Below are 21,442 nucleotides of genomic sequence, written 5' to 3'. Positions count from 1 at the left end.
AGCTATGTGCTACTGGATCTGAAAGACCAGGCCATGATGCATTCACGTAAGGCAATAATTTACTTTCTCAGAAAACATATTTGTTTTAAACCTGAGACTACAAAAATGAGCAAGATGTTTCTCCTAATGACTGATGACATGAAAATATTTTCATCATGGCTTAGAAACAGGTAGAGTTTCCACATCCAGAGAACCTACTTCTTTAACACATCGCCTGTCTCCTGGGGCACTAGCAGTTTTTCATGGGAGGGTTTAGACCAAATCTCTTAGAGTAGCACGATCTCAGGGAGATTCTGCCAACTTTGTAAAAAAGCCATAAACACACTAAGACAAGCAAATCCCTTAACTGGCTTAGTTATGCCAACTAATCATCAACCCAGAGTATTCTGACATCTACCATTTCAGATTACCTGAGGAAGGATTTGGGTGCCTAAGCCGAAGCATCTGGGACCACTTTAAATACCCCAGACCGTATGAATAATCCACATTATGGCTGAAAATAAATAATAATAGAGACCCCTGCCCTGAGAGCCAAGTAACTGGACCACAGGCGGTGAGTCTTACAGCAATTTAAGTAACAAAAAACCTTTCTGGTTTGGCACATGAATTTATCTCTGGTGTTTGCAGACCACAGTAGTGTTTCCTACTTTCTGTATCCTCTCCTTGTAAAGTAGATGCGACACTGGGAACTTGGACAGTGGCAGCCACCACTGGGTATAGAAAGACACATAATCATGATTCTTCAGTTGTAATCTCTAATAGTAGAGGGCAGAATGGGCTCTGATGTCTTGTGACAATGTCAAGCAGCCCCATTACCCAAATAACTTATCCTTATTACAATTTTTAATAAGAAGAGGAATCAAAACCACCTGTAGATATTGTAATAGGTCAGCCTCTAAGGTCTGATTAAGCATTAAGGTCATCAAGCAGCTTAGTTCTTAAATCCAATTACTTTTTTTTTTTTTCTTTTTTTTTTTTTTTTTCCTTTTTTCTCCAGATTCCTCATTGCATTTCATCACACTTTTGTCCTTTGAAATTTGCTGAGTTCTGGGAGGTGCACAGTAAACCTGACAATTTCTTCCACCATGAAGGAACAAGAACTTTCAGAAATCATTCAGAAGGTCATTATTCAAGCCTTCCAAACAACTGTTTCTGTCCTGGGTTTCAAGAAAAAATTATTCATTGAGCTTAACCTTGGTCCTACATTGTAGGATGAGATCTTACAGTCAGGTTTCAGAGATACTGTGCACTAGTTTAAATCTCTTTAGTTTCTCATGTCATTTCCAGAAATTACTTGCAGTTCTTATTTCTATTACTGTTAAAATTTACTTATTCCAACCCAACTAATAGAAAATTCATTAAAAAACAGAACTTTTCATTATTTTGGGCTCTTTTTGTAATAATTTTAACAGTATATATATACAAAGCATTGTATTACCTGCATGTATGCAATGGCAATTATTTCTGTCCTTCTGTGCAGATAACATAGAGAAAGCAACAGCATTTTTGTTGTTGTTGTTTGTTGTTTTCCTCTAAGAGACAGTCTCTTAGACAGCTCTGTTTTAGGTGCTGTGCACAGATTCCAGTCCCAGTTTTCCAGTGAAACACCAAATGAGATTGACAGAGTAACTGTGTCACTCAGCAGCACCTAAAGTCTTTGTCTCAGCATTTTCTAGGAGAGCCTGTGTTGCACTGCCTGTCTTCTAGCCACCTCTCCACTCAATTGCTGTCAGATCAAACAGGAGATACCAGACTAATTCTGTCAGCAGTGAATGAGGACAATAAATGGTCCTCTCAGTACTCCATGCCAGGGTGAAGCTGGAAATTTTGCCCATGTTTTGAGAGAAAAAGGGGAAATTTTGTTTAACTGTTACATTTTCCAAAGAAAAACAAACAAACATTAAACATGCCAACAAACAACCAGCAGCCCTCAGGAGCTGCTCAGAGGCCTGGCTTATTGAAAATATTCTTGTAGGATACAGATTAGTAGGCAGGCAGCGGGGGAAAAAGTCAAAGGTGCAAGATAAATTGAGTTTGTTACAGAAGCTGTAATTTATCATCACAATATTGCCAACACAAATGTAGCAAATTATATATAAATTTAATCAAATGAATGCTATATTACATCTATTATCCTGGAGTCAGATTTGGTTATCTTTTCCTCTGTGAGAAGAAGTCTTTTCTGCAAATAACGCCATGGAATCAGGCCATCTATACTTTAAAAAGTCCACTTGTATCATCTTACATGCAAACAATAGCATAAACATCAATGCATATCAAAATATCGAGAACATGAAATCACACATTAAAGGTGAGAAGCAAAATAATATATAGTTCCCTAGAGTAGTAGTTCCCCTCTGATGTTCAACAAAGAAACACGGATAGCTGAAGCACTTAGATCTCTAGTTATCCAAAATAAAAATAAACATGAAAGACAAATCTTCTTCAAAAATACACAATTAAAATGCCATTGTCCTTTCCATTCACTTGAGGGTTGTGGGAGTGAAGGAGAAGGGGAGGGGAGGGGAAAAGAGAAAAGCAGTCACTGAAAATAAGAAGAGTATTTTATTAGAGAGTTTTCTCCTTCTTGCAAGAATGTATTATGCATTTGAGCACTCATTTCTGTGAAATCCAGGTTTCCAGCTTCATGTTAAGAAAAGGCTCTTACCTGATAGGATTATCCATCCTTGATACTGTGAGAAATGCTGCTAAGTTTGCTGTGTAGGATGAGCACACGATAAGGGTGAAGAGCCACCAACTTCCCATTACAATGCGCATAGCCACAGAATTGACAGTAGATTCACCCCCTACAAGTAAACAGGGAAAATTAGGATGTTTCAGGAACTTCTCCCCTGCGTACTCTGATATGTTGAACTTCGTTGGGGTAACCCTATGTATTTGTGCATCCCTTTCATCCCTTTTGCTGTGAGCTAAGCACTACTTCCATTACAACATGTAGTCGACCTCATGCCCTGGGTACTGTTCTAGAAAATAGTCATTCAAAATGTTTCCCTCAGGCATTATTCAGGATCAGACATACAGAACATGAATAATATTCTAAATAAGGAAAGTTTAATGGTGAAGCACCACTAATACCCTGGAATTAAATCATTACACAGTGTTCAGAACATTTTCCTATTAGTTTCAAAGAACAGAAAGATAAACTGTATCATATTAGTTCAAAAACTTTTTTTTTTTTTAAATCACATTTAAATGATTAGAAAAGGTGTTAGTTTCTGAGTTTGAGAAGTATTGTAATGTTGAGCCAAGCAGCTCTGCCGTTTATTTACCAAGTGATCATTTTCACAGTGAAAAAGTCTGTCAGGAATGGTTTCACTAGACTTTCTGAAGAACAGAACAGCGTAACATAATCTCCCAAATATACCTACTTCCCACTGTTCATTACCTGGGATAATAAAACATATTACCTCCTTGTACAAACCTTCTCTTGCATCTTTAGAAATACTCTGGCCAAGACTAACATGTCCTGAAATGCTCTAAACAAGATAGAACACTTCAGTGGTGTCTGTAACAGACTATGTACCTTGCTGAACGAAGGCGCCATACACAACCCAGATGGCACTGTGCAGGGTGGAGGAAGCAGAAGGGCTCGGCTGGGAAGTGTTCTGTGCCCTAACTGCCTGGATCCGGTTCAAGACAAATATTAAGACACCAACTATAGGGATGGCTGCAGCAATACAAGCCCACACCGCAAAGTCAAAAGGAGCAAAGAGAGAGAAGATGTTGATTTTCTCTTCGGGCTTCTTGATGAGGATCCCCACCGAATAGTCCATGTATCGCTTGCTGAAATCCACTACACTCTCTCTTTCAGGTGTTATAGTGATGGCTGAGATTGCCAGATCTGCTCTCTGCAAGACAAAGACAACAGGTCAGATCTCCTCCTTTCACCATGAATTCTGCTAGCATAAGCCTTCAATAGAAGCTTTTTTTAAAAAGCAAGTGGCTCTGTGCATATCTTTTTAAAATCTAACATTTAGACAAAGTAAAATAAATTGTCTAAAAAGTAAAATCAGAATCAGTTTTATCAATCAAACATTAATTAATTGCATTGGTTTAAAGCATAACAGTGAAATGTAACCTGTCAAATATTACAGAACAAAAAGAGTCACCGTGACTCGTCTGGAATGAAATGCAGTTTATTTAATCTTTATGCCTCACTTCTTTTCCAAATGATGCATAAACTCTAAACCATATTAAGCCAATGCATTGCAAGCAGTAAGCAAGAAGCACCATCAATACACATCTTGCAGTTCTATCACTGCTTCTTTTACTCTACTGTCATCACAAGATTACTGAGAAAAAAATCCTTACTCCTTCCCCATGCAAAATTTATTTAGTTTGTGTTTTTAGTATTTGTGTATTGTGACGAGCTAGTGTTTGCTATTCTACCTGCCAACTTCCCATATTAATGAATGGATTTCATATGACAACTGGGGAGAAGATTTTTGCTTTTACAATGAATAAAGTGCCCGCAAAAACCAATAACTGTAAGAATGCCCCAAAGGAAACTTACCTCCTGGAACTGCTTTGACCTCAACATTTAAAGTGAACAGAAAGTGTACAGAAGTGTACATATACAAAGTCCTTTAAGAGTATGCAAACTCAATGAAAGATAAAAGTATTTAATAAATAAGATTCCCAAAGCTTTTAAGAGCTGCAATTGGTTTTTGATTATTTTCCCATCTTAATCAAAACAGTTTGCTACAAAAAATAAAATGTACTTTTTGTTTCTTATCTCTGTGTTTTGTTGTGAAAGTAGGCCAATTATTAGGTTAGGGAGATCTGCTTTGAAATTCTTTGGAGGCAGTGGAAAAGCTAGTAGCAGAAATACTATTATAAATATTTTGTTACTTCAAAGAATGCAATTTCCAAAGAAATTTCACAGGATTTCTTACCAGATTTTTAAGTCAATGAAATTCAAATAGCTTATGTCAATGCAAAGTAAGTGAAAAATCCTTTATATTTCCTAGCACCAACCAAGTATATCCCATTATCATACACGTGTTTTCGATTGCTTTAATTGCATCTATTTCTTCCTAAACATCTACTTACCAGACACTGAGATGCCTACTTACTACATAATGAGAAAGCTTTCACTTTCAGTAATAACTGCACTGTAGAAGAGTAACCTTTTCTACAAAGGGCATAGACATGGAATATTAATTCCTTTGATTCTCTGTCTTGATTAGCATTTGTCCCGTGTCAGATAGCAAGACCATGAACAAAATACATTTTAATCTCATTCTCCTGGAGATTCTAAACTATAGACTTTCCCCATTTACTTCAACAGAGTTCAATTAACTTACTCCTGATTTGCAAGACTTTAATTAACAACAAAATTTGGTCCTCTTTGTATTAAATGTATGAGTAATCCTGAGCTCAGTTTAAAATTCTGGTCCTTCAAAACACTTCTTTATGGTGTATATTATTAGTGATACTTTTCCTACTTTGGAATTATCAATTGATCCTTATGAAACATATTGCCACACAGTGATCCAAAGAAAGTCATACCTACAAGTCATGTATCAAATATATAATGACAAAAAAATAATAATTAATCATTTAAGAATACATACTTTCTGTACTCACTCACACACATGCCTCTCTTTTTATACTCTTTTTGACATCTATATAAACAGATTTACATTGACATAATATATGTTGATACCAGGTGGGAGTAAACAGACCGACACACTCTATAGCTCCTACCCTATATAAAAGGTCTTAAATAGCACGGTTTAGACTACACTCAAGCCACCCACAGCTCCGAAGAATTCTGTACTGGCTCTTTGATTCTAATTCAATCTCCTGTAATTTCCAATGGAGGAAGGGAAGAATTTTCCCTTCCTAAGGGAAGAACGTCCTTAACTTAGCTTAAATATCCTACTCTGAAGAATCTTTATTAGTTGTTTGTTTTTCAAATGCAGCTTCTTCTCTGTGTACCTTGTTAATAAGTTCTCCAATCATGCCATTCCAGGAGCTGTTTTGGAGCTGATGTCCATATTTGCCATCAGGAGCTTGATATATCTCATATTTGAAACCCAGATTCTTGGCAAGTGCATCCAGGACATCAATGGAGAATCCTTTATAACGTTTTGGTTGCCCAAGTATGTTCTCTGCCACCATCACAAAAGGTTCTTCCTGAGAACAAAACAATATCTTAGCTGATACTTGAAACAAGGTGTTTTTGTTTTTACGCAAAATGGATGTTTCCTGAGTCAATTCTGGACAACTCAGCACAGATTTCAAGACCCTCATAACCCTCTCTGCAAAAAGCCCAGGTCAGGTGGAACACTCCAAGGCATCCCCACCAGGCACCGGTGTTTCAGCAGCTGAGTTACATCCATGGTCCTGGGTTTTACACAGTTCATGAGAAGAAGCAGAGACTCCACAGAACAATTCAGCCCCCTCTGTCAGTTTCCTGGTGTTCGCAGGACGAATACTCTCTGGAATACCCGCCTCTTCTTGCTGAATATAAAGAGGGCAATGACACCTACCTTAGTGTCATAACTATCTGTCTAGAATATAGATAATAAGTTAAGCAGATGAGCCTTAGATAAGAGCACTACTGCTTTCCAGCTCAGAGCATATCAGATTTAGAAAGCCATCTTTTACTGACAATGATTAATCTTTCAAAACAATTGCTAAAAACATTGCATTTTTTGAATTTTTGAAATTTTGAAAATTCCAGCAATAACTTTAATGGGTATTAGTTTCTAGAGTATTTTATAGTAAAGCATATATTGAGCTAAATGAATACAGCATTTTTTGTATGTTTTCAGTCAGACATAGGCATCGTTCCATGCTGGGTGTGTCAGCTGCACAGCCTCTGCAGTTGTGTGCATGTGTACTGTGGTGCTGACATCCTTCTGGAAGGAATTTGCTCACCTCTCTCATAAACTATACCATAATCTCATGTGAGACCTGATCCTGATAGAGGAAAGAAATCTGTTTGAGTCTCTGTTGAGACTGCTTTAATCATCTTGTGCATTACTTCCTATTTGTACCATGATTCAGAAAAGGAACAATAAAAAACACAGACATCACATTCTTCAATCTGGGAACTACAGTACCTTAGGCAGGAATGCATTCAAACCTTAATTTGCCCTTAATTTAGCACTTAGCTAACAGGAGCTCTGCTACCACTCAGAATAGTAACAAACTGCAGTCCCAAAAACACATAGTCTGTATCTTTCTAAAAGATGTAGTTTATATCAACAGGAAGTTACGAACGCAATGGAAGAAACACTTAATTACATTTTACAGCCTGCAGTGTACAAGAGCCAAGATTAGATTATCATAATTGGCCCATCTGATCTTAAAATCCATTAAATACTAGAAACTGCATGTCTGAGTTAGAGTACTGTATCTGAAATGTAGTCCTGTGCACGCAGACTTTGTGCTGGTTCTATGCCCAGTATGAATTACAATGCAGAAAAAAAAAGCACAAGCAAGCAATGTTCTACATCTCTGACATTGCACAGATATACATAAAATAATATAAGGCCATCATCTATCTTCCTTGCTTATGTAACTGATCATCCAAAAATACAGAATTGAAAATGATAGGGAAAAATTCTGAAGGAAGCACCCAAAATAGTCAGATCCTTTCTATTTTGAGCATTTTGTTTCCTGAACTCAAATAGCATCATACCAAGACAGTCACCACTTTGAGTGTCAATCCTTGTAAGTCACTGCCCAGACGTCGTTCTTGCAGGCTACCGTTCAGTCCTTTCTCAGAGTCCCACGTGGCCAACTAGAACAGAAAGTACAGTAAGTCTGAAGGACTGGTAGGCAGAAACCCTTCAATACTTTCATGAACATTTTGCAGCAGATTGACTGAATCCAGAGTTGATATAGAGAGGATAAGAGAAGTGGTTTTTGTTGTTGTTGTTGGTTTGTTTGTTTGTTTTTAAACACACAATCAGAATTAGTGAGATTCAGAGCACAGATAAACTAGTCTTTTGTGTGAATGCATTTTCATCAATGCCTGTAATATAACTGATCTGTTATTTGTATTATTTGCCTTCTTACTTCACCCAAATCACTATACGACCTTTCTTTCTAATAAATTTATATTGCTTGACAGTCCTTGGGATTATCTGTAGCCTTACCATCCCATATTTTCCTCTCTGATCAAATTCCCTCTTACTTTTCAAGTCATTCTCTACTGCCTATCAAAGACCAACCATTTTTCCTGCTGCACAATGCTCTTGCTTGCTGGTGGTTCTCTATCTGCCTCCTCTTCTATCTTGGACTTCCTTCAGATCCTATATTAAGTCCTATTTTCTCTCTTCTTGCCCTAGTTCTACCTCATCAGTAAAATAATGACAGCCTCTCAGCTTCCCAGGCTTCCATGATCAAATATCTCATAAACTCTAAGAGCACTATAGGCATCTGCTAGATGCTAGATACATATTTTCATGAAAATTCCACAGAACATTACATCTAAATATTTTATTTTTTAATTAAATTTAGCACTTCAAAATCAATTTTATTGCTTTTTCTGAAAAGAGGTTCAATACAAAAGTCAATCTTAAGTGACCTTTGGATTATTCAAACTGAATATGTTCTGCAGCAGCAGCAGTCAGACACTCCTTTTATTTTCAAACAGAACTCATGGTGTCATTTGGTTTGAAGAGTCATAAATAGTATTGAGGAGAAACTTTTTTTGTTTGTTTGTTTGTTTTTAGCTTTACTCTTAAACACCAATACTACGCTCACATATATGGAGGCAGTGTTGTTAGTTGAAGGCATGCCCTGCAGAAATTAAACTCAGTCCAAGATATGTGAAATGTGGCTTCCTCCTGCCAGAAGCTAAGCTTCATGTAGCAAGTCAAAATCTTCTTGGAAATAACTTATTTTACTGAAAATGCCTATGGCTAGATGTCCTACATGATTTATCTCTATGACTTTAGTTGTATCCTAAAGCCTCAAAAGTCAAACCAACAAATATATTGCATGAGGGAGATCTGTATAGTTTTATTTGTATTTTGTTGCAGAAGAAAAACAGGGAACTAAAAAGAACAGGACATTTAGTGACTACTCAGCCATCATATCCATCACACAGGTACAACTGATGAAAATTATTCTATAATCACTAAATCTTCAACCTGAGAGATAGGTAAGAAAATAATTAAGCTATACCTCCTTTAACCCAACTGACCTGAAGGCTGAAAAAGGAGAATGACTGAGTAATAGTATTAAGCTTTCTAATGACACTCCTGAAAGCTGAAGTATCTCAGATTGAAAACTCTCCACCTGTAATGTCAGTATGGAGTGACAAACTACGTTTTTTCCATAAAAGCGTCTATAGCAATATGGGTAGATACCTATAGCTATGATATCTTAAATTCAAATTCAGATGCTCACTCTGAAATATGTCCAGATGTTAGCTTTTGCTATTGCTAAGCAAAATTAACCAATTTGTCAGCTGACATAAGTCAGTATGGTTCAACAGATTTCAAAGATGGGTATTAATACGTAGGGTATATATATTCTGTTGAATCTGTAAATAATGTTGCTCTGACTAAGCTATCTTCAGCTGTCCTATGCAGTAAATTTATGGTAAAGGAACAGGGAAGTTTTCTGCCAGAATGGCTTACACAATATACAGATGATAATCACTATTTATTCGAAAATAAGTAATGAAACACTCGTTTGTTTCTCTACCACTGATGGGCTGACATTTCAATTTGTTCTCTTGCTCCTTTTCCCTTCAAAAACCCTACCTGATTTCACCTCAAGAGGTCAAACTTTTTGAATACCCTCTATTTTGCATTCTGTATTATTATTTCAGGAATTCCTAAAATAGCTGGAAACATGCCAGTGCAAAACCAAAGCCTATTCCTTTTGTTCAAAAGGAGAGACAAAGATTTCCCTTTTATGCAGTAGAGCTAAGAGCAAGGAGGAGAAGCATATTTCACATCTGCACAGAACTCCATGGCATTCTGTATGGAGAGACAGATTTTCCAGTCTCTAAAAGGCAAATGCAGATAAAGTTCATAAATGGAACATGAGAAAAACATTTTCCAGAAGGGATTTTTCCTTTAAATCTCTGTGCTTCAGAACATTTCACTTGTTCAGAAGTGTGCCAATTTTGGCTTCCACTTCTTGCAGACAGAATTTTGTTTATAGGACTGATACATTTACAGATACGTACACCAATTTGTGACAGTTGACCTGTCAAGATCAGTGCCCGAGAAACTAATTTCCAGCACTGTTAAACACAATGAGTACTGCTGTTATTTGATAAGACTGTTAGAGTTTCATTCTTTGTAGAGATATGTACCATGTTGCTACCAGAACTCTCAAGTCAAAGGTTACAGAACAACCATCAGCTATTGGAGATCTAGGGCTTTTAGATCCGATCATGACAAACAACTACTTGCAGAATCAGCACTTATTGGATGAAAAAAAAATCAAAATTGCTAATCAAAAATCAGTGGTCTCTGGAAAATATATTTAGTAACAATATGTTTGTTATTGTTTGGTTTCCTTGTTTTTGATTCCTGAGTTTCTGGGTTATGGGAATTAAGGTTTTGAAAACAGCTACTTTAATAAAGCTGTTCAGATTAAACCTACCTAGCTTCTCTTTCTTAAACAGCCATATTGCTGGCTATTATCCTACAGTTCCAGACATACATCAGAAGCTCAATGACCCACTAAAGACAAACCAGAGGAAACAAATGCAAAATTCAGACAAAAAGGTAACTTCTTGCAAAATTGTGACTCAATAAACATTTCTGATCTTTATCAATATTTACTGCATATTCAATCAGAACTGCAAGAAAAAGCTTGGAGAGAGAAATTCAAAATTTTGATATGGTTTTCAACCCCCATGAACAAACACACATACTCAATACACTATTGAAACAATTACACAACTAGACAGCCTGGGAATGTCAAACGAAATGGGAATGAAATGAAGTGAGAATGTATGTTATCCACAGTATGCCTCATGAACATGCTGGGATTTTTTCCTGTAAAGCACTGATACCCATCATGACCTCCAAAGAAAATCTGACAACAATGTAACTCTGGGATTCCCGTGTTTCCATCAATAAATTAGAAGACATACTCTAACAAAGGAGTTTCATGACTTTGTCTGTTATGCAGCCCATGGCTGCCCAAGGCTTACTTGAACTTAGTTCCTCAGGGATATCGTACTGAAATGTCGTGGTAACCGGCCAATATCAGAAACAGCTCCACAGAAGTGTGAAGACCCTCATCAGCATAATGAGGCAGACGATCCACTTGCTCAAATAAATCAAGGCTGCATGCACTTAACATAGATTTGCAAGATTTACAGCCTCCTTTGAACTTGATCAATGAGATAGAGAGCCTGTGTGCCTCCTCATTTAGGAGCTGAAACTGATTATTAACTCAGTTGTTTGTTACACAGCTGTTTGTCTGCAACGTCTGTATTTTCCTGCTGCTGTACTACACAATAATTACATACTCCTTGAATAAGGAACTTGAAATTAGTTTTCCTAACTCTGCTGTGAATGCTCAAACCACCGGACTATGGCAAATGTCTGTCTTGGGCCCAAACAAATGGAGATGAAAATTATCCCAAACTACTAGTAAATAACTGGCATTAGCATAAAAAGTGAGTATGCAGTGTTTTTCTCACAACAGTGAATAAGACCATTTACATTATGTAAGTTTTTGGTGCAGTAGTTACTGTCAACATAGTGCATGCCACTGCTATCTAACTCTATTTTAAGTATGAAAACACCCTAAATATTATCCCTAATTTTCATTGAAAATGTGATTCCCTTAAGAAATATAAACCCATCATTTTTTAGCAGATGCATAGTAGCATTTTGAAGGGCTACAATTAAGACAGAACATGCTATTCTACCTTACCAAAAATGGAAAACTTCTGTCTGGTAACAAATTTGGAGCCAAGGTTACACTATCCAAACCAATTAAATTTGGGAACCCCTGCCTTGAAACCTGTAGACTTCTAACAAAGAGGAAATAGGAGAGAGAGGCAGTCAGTTCTCATGTCCTGACATAGTGACACCTGTATCAACCCACTTACTGAAACATTTAATGTTATAAAAGCAGGCTTTAAACAAACACAGTCATTAAAATAATATTAATAATAATAATAAAAAAAAAAAAAGAATGAAAAGAAACAAGATAAATAAAGTTTACAAGAGGAAAATGTAAAATAAGGTAGTGGTCCATTAAGTAAATGGAGCAAACTGGACACTCCTGTGTTGTAATTCTAAGCAATAAAAAGGAATCAATTTAAGTAGTAAGTAAAGCAAGTATTTACATCGACTCCCAGGATTGTTTTTAAATGCAATGTATCAGTAATCTAGAGATTTGTTGTTCAATATCATTCACAGCATGGTATTAATAGGATTCACACATTGGACTTTGAGTCCTTCTTAAGGAACCAACAGGACTCCCTGAAACATCTATTCCTTTTCTTATTACTGGAATTGTTTTGTGGGTACCAAAAGCTTTTCATGTAAAATATGGGATCATAATTAAAAAAGAAAAAAAATCCTTTTGAACTGTGCATTCATATAATCTGTAATTACATAAAATAGGATTAACAAGATATAAAGGTATCAATTTTCATGTGTATGCAAATCTGATACAATTATTTTCTGTAACTGCTACAAAATTATTAGAAATATTATAACTTCTCTACTCTGAAGCACAAGCATTTTTAGCGATAGATAAGAACCTGGACAAGATCATCAACCAAAGTGATTCAAGGTAGTACTCTGTGTTCCAGCATAAACCTACCTTGTTTGCGGTGGAACAACTGCAAGCCATCTAGGTCTGATGTTTATTCTAATCTATTCTGATATTCTGCATTTTGTTTGTTTTAAAGACATAGCCTGCTTCCAAACATTGACAGGGACAGAAACTTAGTCTTTCAGATGAAAATTTTATCACATCCTGTATAATACTCAAAACACTCAGTTTGTCATTACGGGGCCACACATGGATTGCAGCTGCATGGTAAAAGTCCAGAGCAGGGCAGGGAAATGATGGAAAGCTGCTTTCTCCCATTCCCAATACTTCAGAAAACTGCACCATCCATCTTATGAGACAGTAAGCCCTTTAAAGGCAAAGTCTAGCCAATATAAAGTATGAAAAAATGCTGGATTTGGAAAAGGCTGACTCCTCTGGGGCTACCATCTCACTACTGTTCATTCAACAGGACCCTATGTGAGACAGTGAAGCACACCGATGTAACTTGCTGCTTTAATGGGCTTTTAAGAATGTCATGTCTTTAGGGAGAAGTATACAGCTTATTCTAGTTTCACTGTTTTGTAAATATTTGGTGCTATATAAATTTTAATAAAACATCTATAGAGAATAATAGGAAGATAAGCATTAGGCAGCAAGATGTTACGATGAACAAGCCATTCTGGGCAAAATTGACTGTTTTTTTTTTTTTTGTTTTGTTTTTTTTTTTGTTTTGTTTTTGTTTTTGTTTTTAATAACAAAATTAATAGGTAACAGAAATGAAGGTGATATAACTGAATTTCAATTTTGTTTCATACAGGTTATTGTGAAAGCATATCTAGGACGATTTGAATTCATTTCCTGAATAAGGACAATATCACATAACTTATGAACTCCTTCTAAGCAACAACAAAGAATGATATATGAAGATGAAGAGAGAAGTTCTGAGGTAATTTAGGACAAGTCATTATTACTATCTTATTTACTTAATAGCTTTATTAATGATTTGGAACAGGAAATAGCAAATTACTAAAAACAAAATGTCTAAAATGCAAAGATATCTCAAAACTGGAAAGCACTGTAAATATGTCAGACTAGAACAGAGAAAAAAAATAAATGGGAGTAGGGAGTAGTAAAAAAACAGACATGAAATAGTAATATGCATCTGGCATAACTAGAAATAAACATTAATGAAAAGGAAAGAAGTGAGAAGTATATACACATCAGTTGAAGAAAAAAATGGAAATTGATGTTAAAAAATTGTGCAGGGTGATAGTGCGCTGCAAATGGATCACAAGCTTGTAATACAGTACGGCTGCAGAAGTGACAGTGTGATTTTGGACTCCACACATATCATGGCACAGGCTGCACCGAAAGCAGTCACAACACAGCTGAGAAGAGCATACAGTCTTAGTAACATGCTCAACATCTGCCTGAACGAGATTTAGGCAAGCTGGAAGAAAATCAGAGGGAGAATAGGACAATACCACTGGGGTAGAGGAGTCAGCACAAGAACAGCAAAAGAAGCAACTGTGATTATCTAATCTAATGATGACTAAGAAATTGGAAAATTTGACACAACACTGCAGATAAGACAACAGAACTGCTGCTGAGTTCAAATAATCTACAGAGACCCTTTCACATGAAATCCAAACCATTTACTGGAAATATTCTTTCATACTCAATGCATACTGTGAAAAGAGAAATATAAATATATATATAAATATATATATACACATATATACAGACAAGTTCTGCCCTTTTAAGAAAACATTTTTTCATGGGAAGGGTATGAGTAAGTGCATGCATGAAAGAAATCAAAGAACAGCCTGACAGCTTGATGGCTGCTGAATTCACCAGAGATATCACAACTGAACCCATGTTTCACAGAATTCTGAGCCTCTCAGATCCAACCCATTATTGATTAGGATACTTAAATGTGGAACAACTTGATTTGAGTCCCATATTGCAAAGTTTAGTCTTGCATATCAGTTTACCAGATCTCAAATGACTGGACTGTTCATCATCTTAAAGGCTAATATGGACATATAAGTATTGACAAAGGTATTGGTTTAGTCTATTTGAGGAGTGGCATAATTCCTAAGCATTTGAAAGTCTCAACTTTCATCTCCAGTAAAAATCCATTCACCATGGCTGAAATGAAATCATTCCTACAACTCAGAGAGGGAGCAAATATCAAAAAGTGCACAGGAGCAATTTACGGTTCCATCCAACAATCACTCAGAGATGTGCTTTAGCTTAGCTAATGTACATAATACCATCGAAGCCTGAGAGTTACACTTACATAAAGTTAATTGAGCATAGACCTAGAATAGAAAATAAAGAAACTTCAAGAACACTGAAGGAGGGATTTGAGTAGGAAAGAGCAATTGACCTGAACTGACATATGTAAGGAAAACGACATACACCACTGCTCTTCTGAGAAGCACTGTGAGATAAATGGCAAATGTCTAGGATTAAGACGCCACATGAAGACTGCCCTTGCAGCAGCATAATGCCCTTCAAACCATGTAAGGGAACAGGTTCACGTTTAAGAGGGAAGAGTAGCATTAACTGAATCACTGTCACATGGACTGTCCCCATGGCAATCTTATTCAAGATTTAAGAAAAGAAACCTCCAGTTGTGCAAACAAAAAGTACTTCAGCAAGAAGCTGCATAATGACAAGTTGAAAATTTGTTGAAGTTGGAATGAAAATTTCAAAGAAATTCAAAGGGCTTAAACCCAATGAAAAGTGAAAAGATTACATTAAAAACAGAAACTTTTTTATTTACATGCAGGAACAAATATAGTATTAAACCACTATTACCCAGAGATTAGTCAAGAGTCTTTAATACAGAGTCCATGTCATTTACAATAATTGATGCATAACAGATATGGAAAACCTAAAGAGAAAGACCGCAACACCTAACCCAGAACTGCGAGGGTAGTTCAGGAGGACAGGAAACTACAAATTTAGTCTTTGGTAGAGGTATTTCAGCATTAATACTCTACATTCTCTAGAAGCCTATGTGAAAGTATTGATTCAGCTCTTACTCTAGAAATTCAGCTATCCATTGCAATCAACAATTTTGACTTTACCTAGCATAACTCAAAAGCACCTTGCTCAACTATTTTTTATGGTTCTTCATTGCAGAGAATATAAAATATTTTGAAGTGAGAAGAAGTGGATCTCTTAATGTTTTTATTAGCCAAAGCTCAGTTCAATTAAGTGCAATGGCCATATTATTAAAAGCCAACTATTTTACATATAACAGCTCTATGACATAAATGAAGATTAGACACATTATGCATTATACCAATGATATCAAAAAAGCCAAGATATTCTGGTTCATGCATTTATGTATATAGTAGCTATTTGCAGTACCGTGACTGAGGAGTTTTATGCAGAATTGAAATAACAGTTTTCTGTAATTCTACAGCTTTTATCAACCCAGCAAAAGACTTCTCATAATCCTTGGGAATGGGTCAGATTCACATTCTTTATATTTTATATTGCCTATACATCATATTTAATGGTACGGTGAAAGACAAATTATTATCTTTTTGTAAAAGTAAGATCTTTCTCCATTAATAGGGAGAGTGAGACATTTTTGTGCCAGGAAGTCAGTGAAAGAGCAACATTACCAATTCAGGATTGCTCCTCTTTCCATAGCCGTGTACTCCTGTGCCAAGCCTGAACAAAAATGTATGGGATAGAAGATCTGCATGAAGTGGAGAAAAATGAGCTGACAGAACATGACAAGATAAATGTAATCTGTTAGTATTCATTATATAAACGTACAAATAGGCCATCTTCATCTCTGGTAGAGTAAATTGCTTCAATTAATACTAGTCTTTGAAAGAGCAGTGACAGCAACATGCTGATTGTAAACAGAAAAAAATAGTGGAGGGACACTGTATCAACACAGGTACTGGAAAAGATGTAGTAATATATGAAGCGATCATAAGAGTGATGAAAACAATATGAAAAAGAATATTATCCTCAGATAGCGTCTCTGTAAAGTGCTGACAAGTATTGCTCTGTCCCCAGATTTTTGCATTTCATTTCCTGAACACAAAATCAAAATGCAGGGAAAGTGGTACTGAAAATAAATTGGAACTTTTTTCTTGTAGGATCTTGCAGGCTTTTCTTTTGTAAAGAAGGCAGATAACTTCCACCTCTGTCCACCTGCACTCTTCCCACTCCTCGAGGCTTTGAGATATAACACCATAACACAGCAATATTGTTGAATCAGATAGAAGCATTGCTATAGTGCAAGATATATGTGTAGCATCACAATTCTAAGGGTTGAATAAACGAATTGTGAGTGCCTGAGATACTGCTGAATCAGGCACTTCCCATGGGCACTGTAAATTACCAGTTGATATGAACAACCATGCCTCTAAGCATAAAATTAAAACTGGTAAGTAATCATAAAAGTTAGACTAATCCAAGTAAAAAGTCCACAACCAATGCCGTAAGTGACAGGCTGAAAAACTACAGCAGGAGCTTCTTGCTACTGGTTAGTTATTTGGAAGACAAACAACCACATCTTGTCTTCCTTCTCAGTTTTAAAAACAAACAAAAAAATGCTGCCCAGTGAGAGCTGGTGGGTGCTGGAACCCACAGATATGCCAAACACTGTCATTAAATATTAAATACAGAAAGAAAAGGCAGGGTGTTGAAGAGTAGAGTTGCAGACAAAACTGAACCACTTCCATCTGCTATTGCTAATTACATGTGGGTAAAAAGGAAACAAATTCACTTCACACAGACAGCAGATTCTTTTCAAAGCTTCCAAATGCTTTTTGGTGGGAGATTACTAGCTTCTGAGAGCAGAACCACCCTTGTTATATATGCAATAGTGAGCTCAGCAGACTGTTTCATAAACAAAAAGATCATTGAAAAGTTGAATCTAACAACAAATAATAAAAAAAAATCCTGTTGATTTTATACATGTTCTTCTGCTGCTCTCTGCAGCATAATATCCAGCTGTAGCAATGTGTTGAAAATTTTACTGGGGAGTGAGAACAAGAGATTACGGAGTAGCTGGAAAACTGTCAGAGCCTGGTATCTTTTCCAGTCTTTCTACATATATGTGATTAATTGACACACTACTACTGGCTACACCAAAACATCTGCTGGGTTTTTGTTGTTGTTTGTTTTGGGGGGCAAGTTCACTCTTGGAGTTTTTGAATATTACCTGAGCTGAGTGCTTTTGAATTTCACTACACATTCAAGAAGTCCTATGTATCTGCAGTTCTGCAGTTCGAACAACTGAACCTTTCACAGTGTGCCCCTTTCTTTTGTGATATGACTAAGAGACCATGGTGTGATTCCACCAGCTGCAGACCTTCTGAAGTTTGGCCATCATGAATTCACTTTCAGATTCTGGTTGATGGTACTGAGTCACCTAAGAATGAAAGCAAAGTTCAGCGCTTTCTTTGATATCACCTGTCAAGCTAGCTCGTCAATTCTGTATCAAAAAGTGCTCTTCTCTCAAACTCTATGTGCTTTTGAAAAGCTCCACAACTTCAAGAATATTTTTGTAGAAAAATATTTCAAAATATTTTTTTTACTAAAATTTCCAGAGTTTGAGATTTGTTGTCTTTTTATGTTTTCCATTAAATGTTCTTTTTTTTTTTTTTATTTTGTTTCATTTTTCTATATTTGTTATCAACTAATTACTTAATGATATTTTGCAACAGCTTTGAAATAATAAGGACAGCATTCAAGAGGAAAGTGTTTCTTATTCACTTTTTAATTAAAGGTTGTGGATTCATAAATTTAATCTATAAAATAAATTTTAAACCTTGCCACACAGAGGTCAAAATAGTAGATGGATTTTCTTTCTTTTTTTGTGTGTTTGTTTGCTTTGCAAATTAAAATTTTACAAAGCAATATTTTATATGAACTGTTGACCAAGAGAAACTAGTCTTCTCTTGTGACTTAGGTGAGCACCATAAATGCCAAAGTTTACCTGGCAAAGAGTTTAAGTGAATTTTGACCAGATCTTGTTATAGGAACTGGAATGTAGACGATTATTTAGGGAACACTGACAATTCCTGTATTTAATTGAAAAGTTCAGTTTTTACTGAACTTGATATTGATCTTTTCAACATGACTCTTTTCCCTTGTTCCTCATAGAACATGGCACAGAACGGCTTCAACAATTCATAGACATATTTGTCCTAAAACAACAAAGAAAATAACTGAGTAAAATGACATAGCTTGATGTTTGTTGACATAATTATCTCTCCGAGAAACAGAAGAAATGGAGATAGAATTAAGTAAAATATGAATTTCCCGCCGATAATGATGGTAAATGGTATTCATTAACAACAAGCTATATCGAGAAAGCTTTCAAATATATCTATTTATTCCACTGGCTTCATTACATATATACTGCAAGTTTTGTAAGGCAAATAAAATCAGCTTATTCATGAAGCCTTTTAGCAGACCATATACAAACACAATATCCACAAATATTATAATTCATATAAACTACACACCAATTACTACGTACTTAAGAATTACTACAAAATAGTTGATCTTCTATTATTCTCCATAAAGAAATCATGGTAAACATGGGAAATACTTTTCCATTTTACTTTTTACAAACCTTTTGCACTTTAAATCAACACTGGGAAGCATCTTTAGCTTTTAGAACATACTGGAAGTCCAGAACTTCTGAGCAATTTTATACAATGACAGACAGCACACATAAGGTATATAAGAAAGATTATAGTAATATATATCTTTGCCCAGCTGCACACAGTAACATGTACCAGCAAAACTCCATCTCTAGAAAGGATGTGGTGAATTCAACAAAATAATCAAAGGTAAGAAAGGAAAGCATGTAAGAAGGACAGATTATACTATCTGTAATACTAAAAGACTTGCCTTTCAGATTACCTATCACAGCTTTACGAACACCTATATCCAATAAGTTTTATAAGGAGCGCCCTACATTATTGTGCTTGGAAGGACTTGGTGATTTTGTAAGTTTATGCATGTATTCCAAAGCTCATTTAATATTACACCTGATGCTTTGACTTATGACCTCATTTAATATAACACCTGATGCTTTGAGTTATGATGTTCCCAAAGTGCCAAGAAAAGCTCTTCAACAGGTGAAAAATGATCAAAACAAGAAATGATTTGCGCTTTGGCCTAACTTCTCAGTGGGAGCAGACAAATTCTGCAGCCCCGTGGTGGAGCACAAATGAGTAGCGACAGCCCCAGCTCTGACTGCCCAGCTGGGCTCTGGCCTGGCCTTGCAGTCACAATGCCCAGCCCTGACCTTGCAGGACAAGGCAGCAGGGCTCTGGGAGCTCCCCACAGGTTGTATCTCATTTGAAAACTACCAGCTGAATGTGTAGGAAGACTTTTTCCTACAGTGTAAATGGCTCCTTGTCACTATGAGGCAAGCATTTTTTCAGCAACAAACAGCAGAGTATTGTACACAGCACTGGGGCTACAATGGGCAATGCCCTCTATGAAATATGGATGCAGAAATATGTCAAAGAACTGCTTCAAACAGATCTGAGGGGGAAAAAACTACATGCATTACATTTGTTAAATCCCTTCCTTACTGAGTTAACCTGATATTCTTTTCGTTGCCATGGTGATTGTTATCCAGCCATTTATACATTTAAGGAAAAAATCAGTATTCCCTCTCATGAAATTCTAAGTGTGAGAAATCTTTCCTTAATGCAATATAAAGACTATTACCTCAATAGACCTATCAGGCATTCATTTTCCTAAGGTCTTCTGAGTCCATTTAAACTTCTCTCTTCCACACATTCTGTGGCAATGAATTCCAAAATATAAGCATACACTCTGTGAAAATGTACTTTCATTTATTAGTTGTAAGCTGGCTGCCTGTTCATTTTAATAAGTATCCTCTAGGTTTCTATTATGAGAAAAAATGAATAATTGTTCCCATTTCGTCTTTTCATCTCTTTGTTTCATAAACACCTAGCCACAGTCCCATTTTTTTGTCTGTTTCCTGAGCTAAAGAGTTACAGTTTCTATAGTCTGCTCATATAGAGGTAATCCGCTATCTCTGATCACTCTTCTTCCTCCCTTTACATCTCTCCTAGTTCTTCCAAATACATGTTAGTTGGGGATGTGAGTAGAAGACACACACACACACAAACCCCTAACCAAACAATAGCGGCCAAGGTCAGCCCATAAAAAACTGGAAAACTGGTTTTAGAAATCCAGCTTTCTGATATAGCAAATCTTTACTTTAAAATAAACTGAGAAGAGTTGACTCAAAAATCTGCTTTTTCTTCAAAAAGCATTTCAGCATTAAAATGCAGACACAGCTGAACAAGGCAAGTGGAAAGCAAATGTCACTTGCCAATATAAATTGAATATGTTTAGATAAGGTATACTTAGGAATTGGAAAATAAATGCTTACCCACTGTAAGCACAGTAAGATGCAGAATTACTTAATGCTTCTTGGAAAAAGAAACTTTAGTTCAGTAGAAAAAAAAAGTGATGAATTCTTCCATTATATTAGCTGGGACTCTTCCTAAAACCCTTCCCTTGCATAAGCAAAAGGTGGCATACATGAAGTAGAAAGCTGCAAGCTAACAGTCTCCTTCCTTTCACTAGGCTCAGAGTAAAATAAATTGTTTGTTGGTGTTTGGCTGCCGGCATCTCTTCATAAAACTATGGGGATTTGCAG

The 21,442-nt window shown here is 36.2% G+C and overlaps 1 protein-coding gene across 5 annotated transcripts in view; it reads right to left on the bottom strand.

The window, feature by feature from the left end:
• GRID1 (glutamate ionotropic receptor delta type subunit 1) overlaps positions 1-21,442 on the bottom strand; it is a 531,300-nt gene that overhangs the window by 46,169 nt on the left and 463,689 nt on the right. For all 5 annotated transcript variants that reach the window (XM_084525443.1, XM_084525445.1, XM_084525447.1 and 2 more), the window contains 4 exons: positions 7,676-7,777; positions 5,965-6,162; positions 3,545-3,869; positions 2,669-2,807 (listed from right to left, as the gene is read on the bottom strand). In XM_084525443.1, the coding sequence (XP_084381569.1) occupies positions 2,669-2,807; positions 3,545-3,869; positions 5,965-6,162; positions 7,676-7,777 (764 nt within the window). The remainder of the gene's footprint in view (positions 1-2,668; positions 2,808-3,544; positions 3,870-5,964; positions 6,163-7,675; positions 7,778-21,442) is intronic.

Source organism: Aythya ferina (genome assembly GCF_964211825.1).
Source record: "Aythya ferina genome assembly, chromosome: 7".
Lineage (NCBI taxonomy): Eukaryota > Metazoa > Chordata > Aves > Anseriformes > Anatidae > Aythya > Aythya ferina.
The sequence above is the reverse complement of the archived record's forward strand: the minus strand, read 5'-3'. Positions and strand labels throughout refer to the sequence as shown.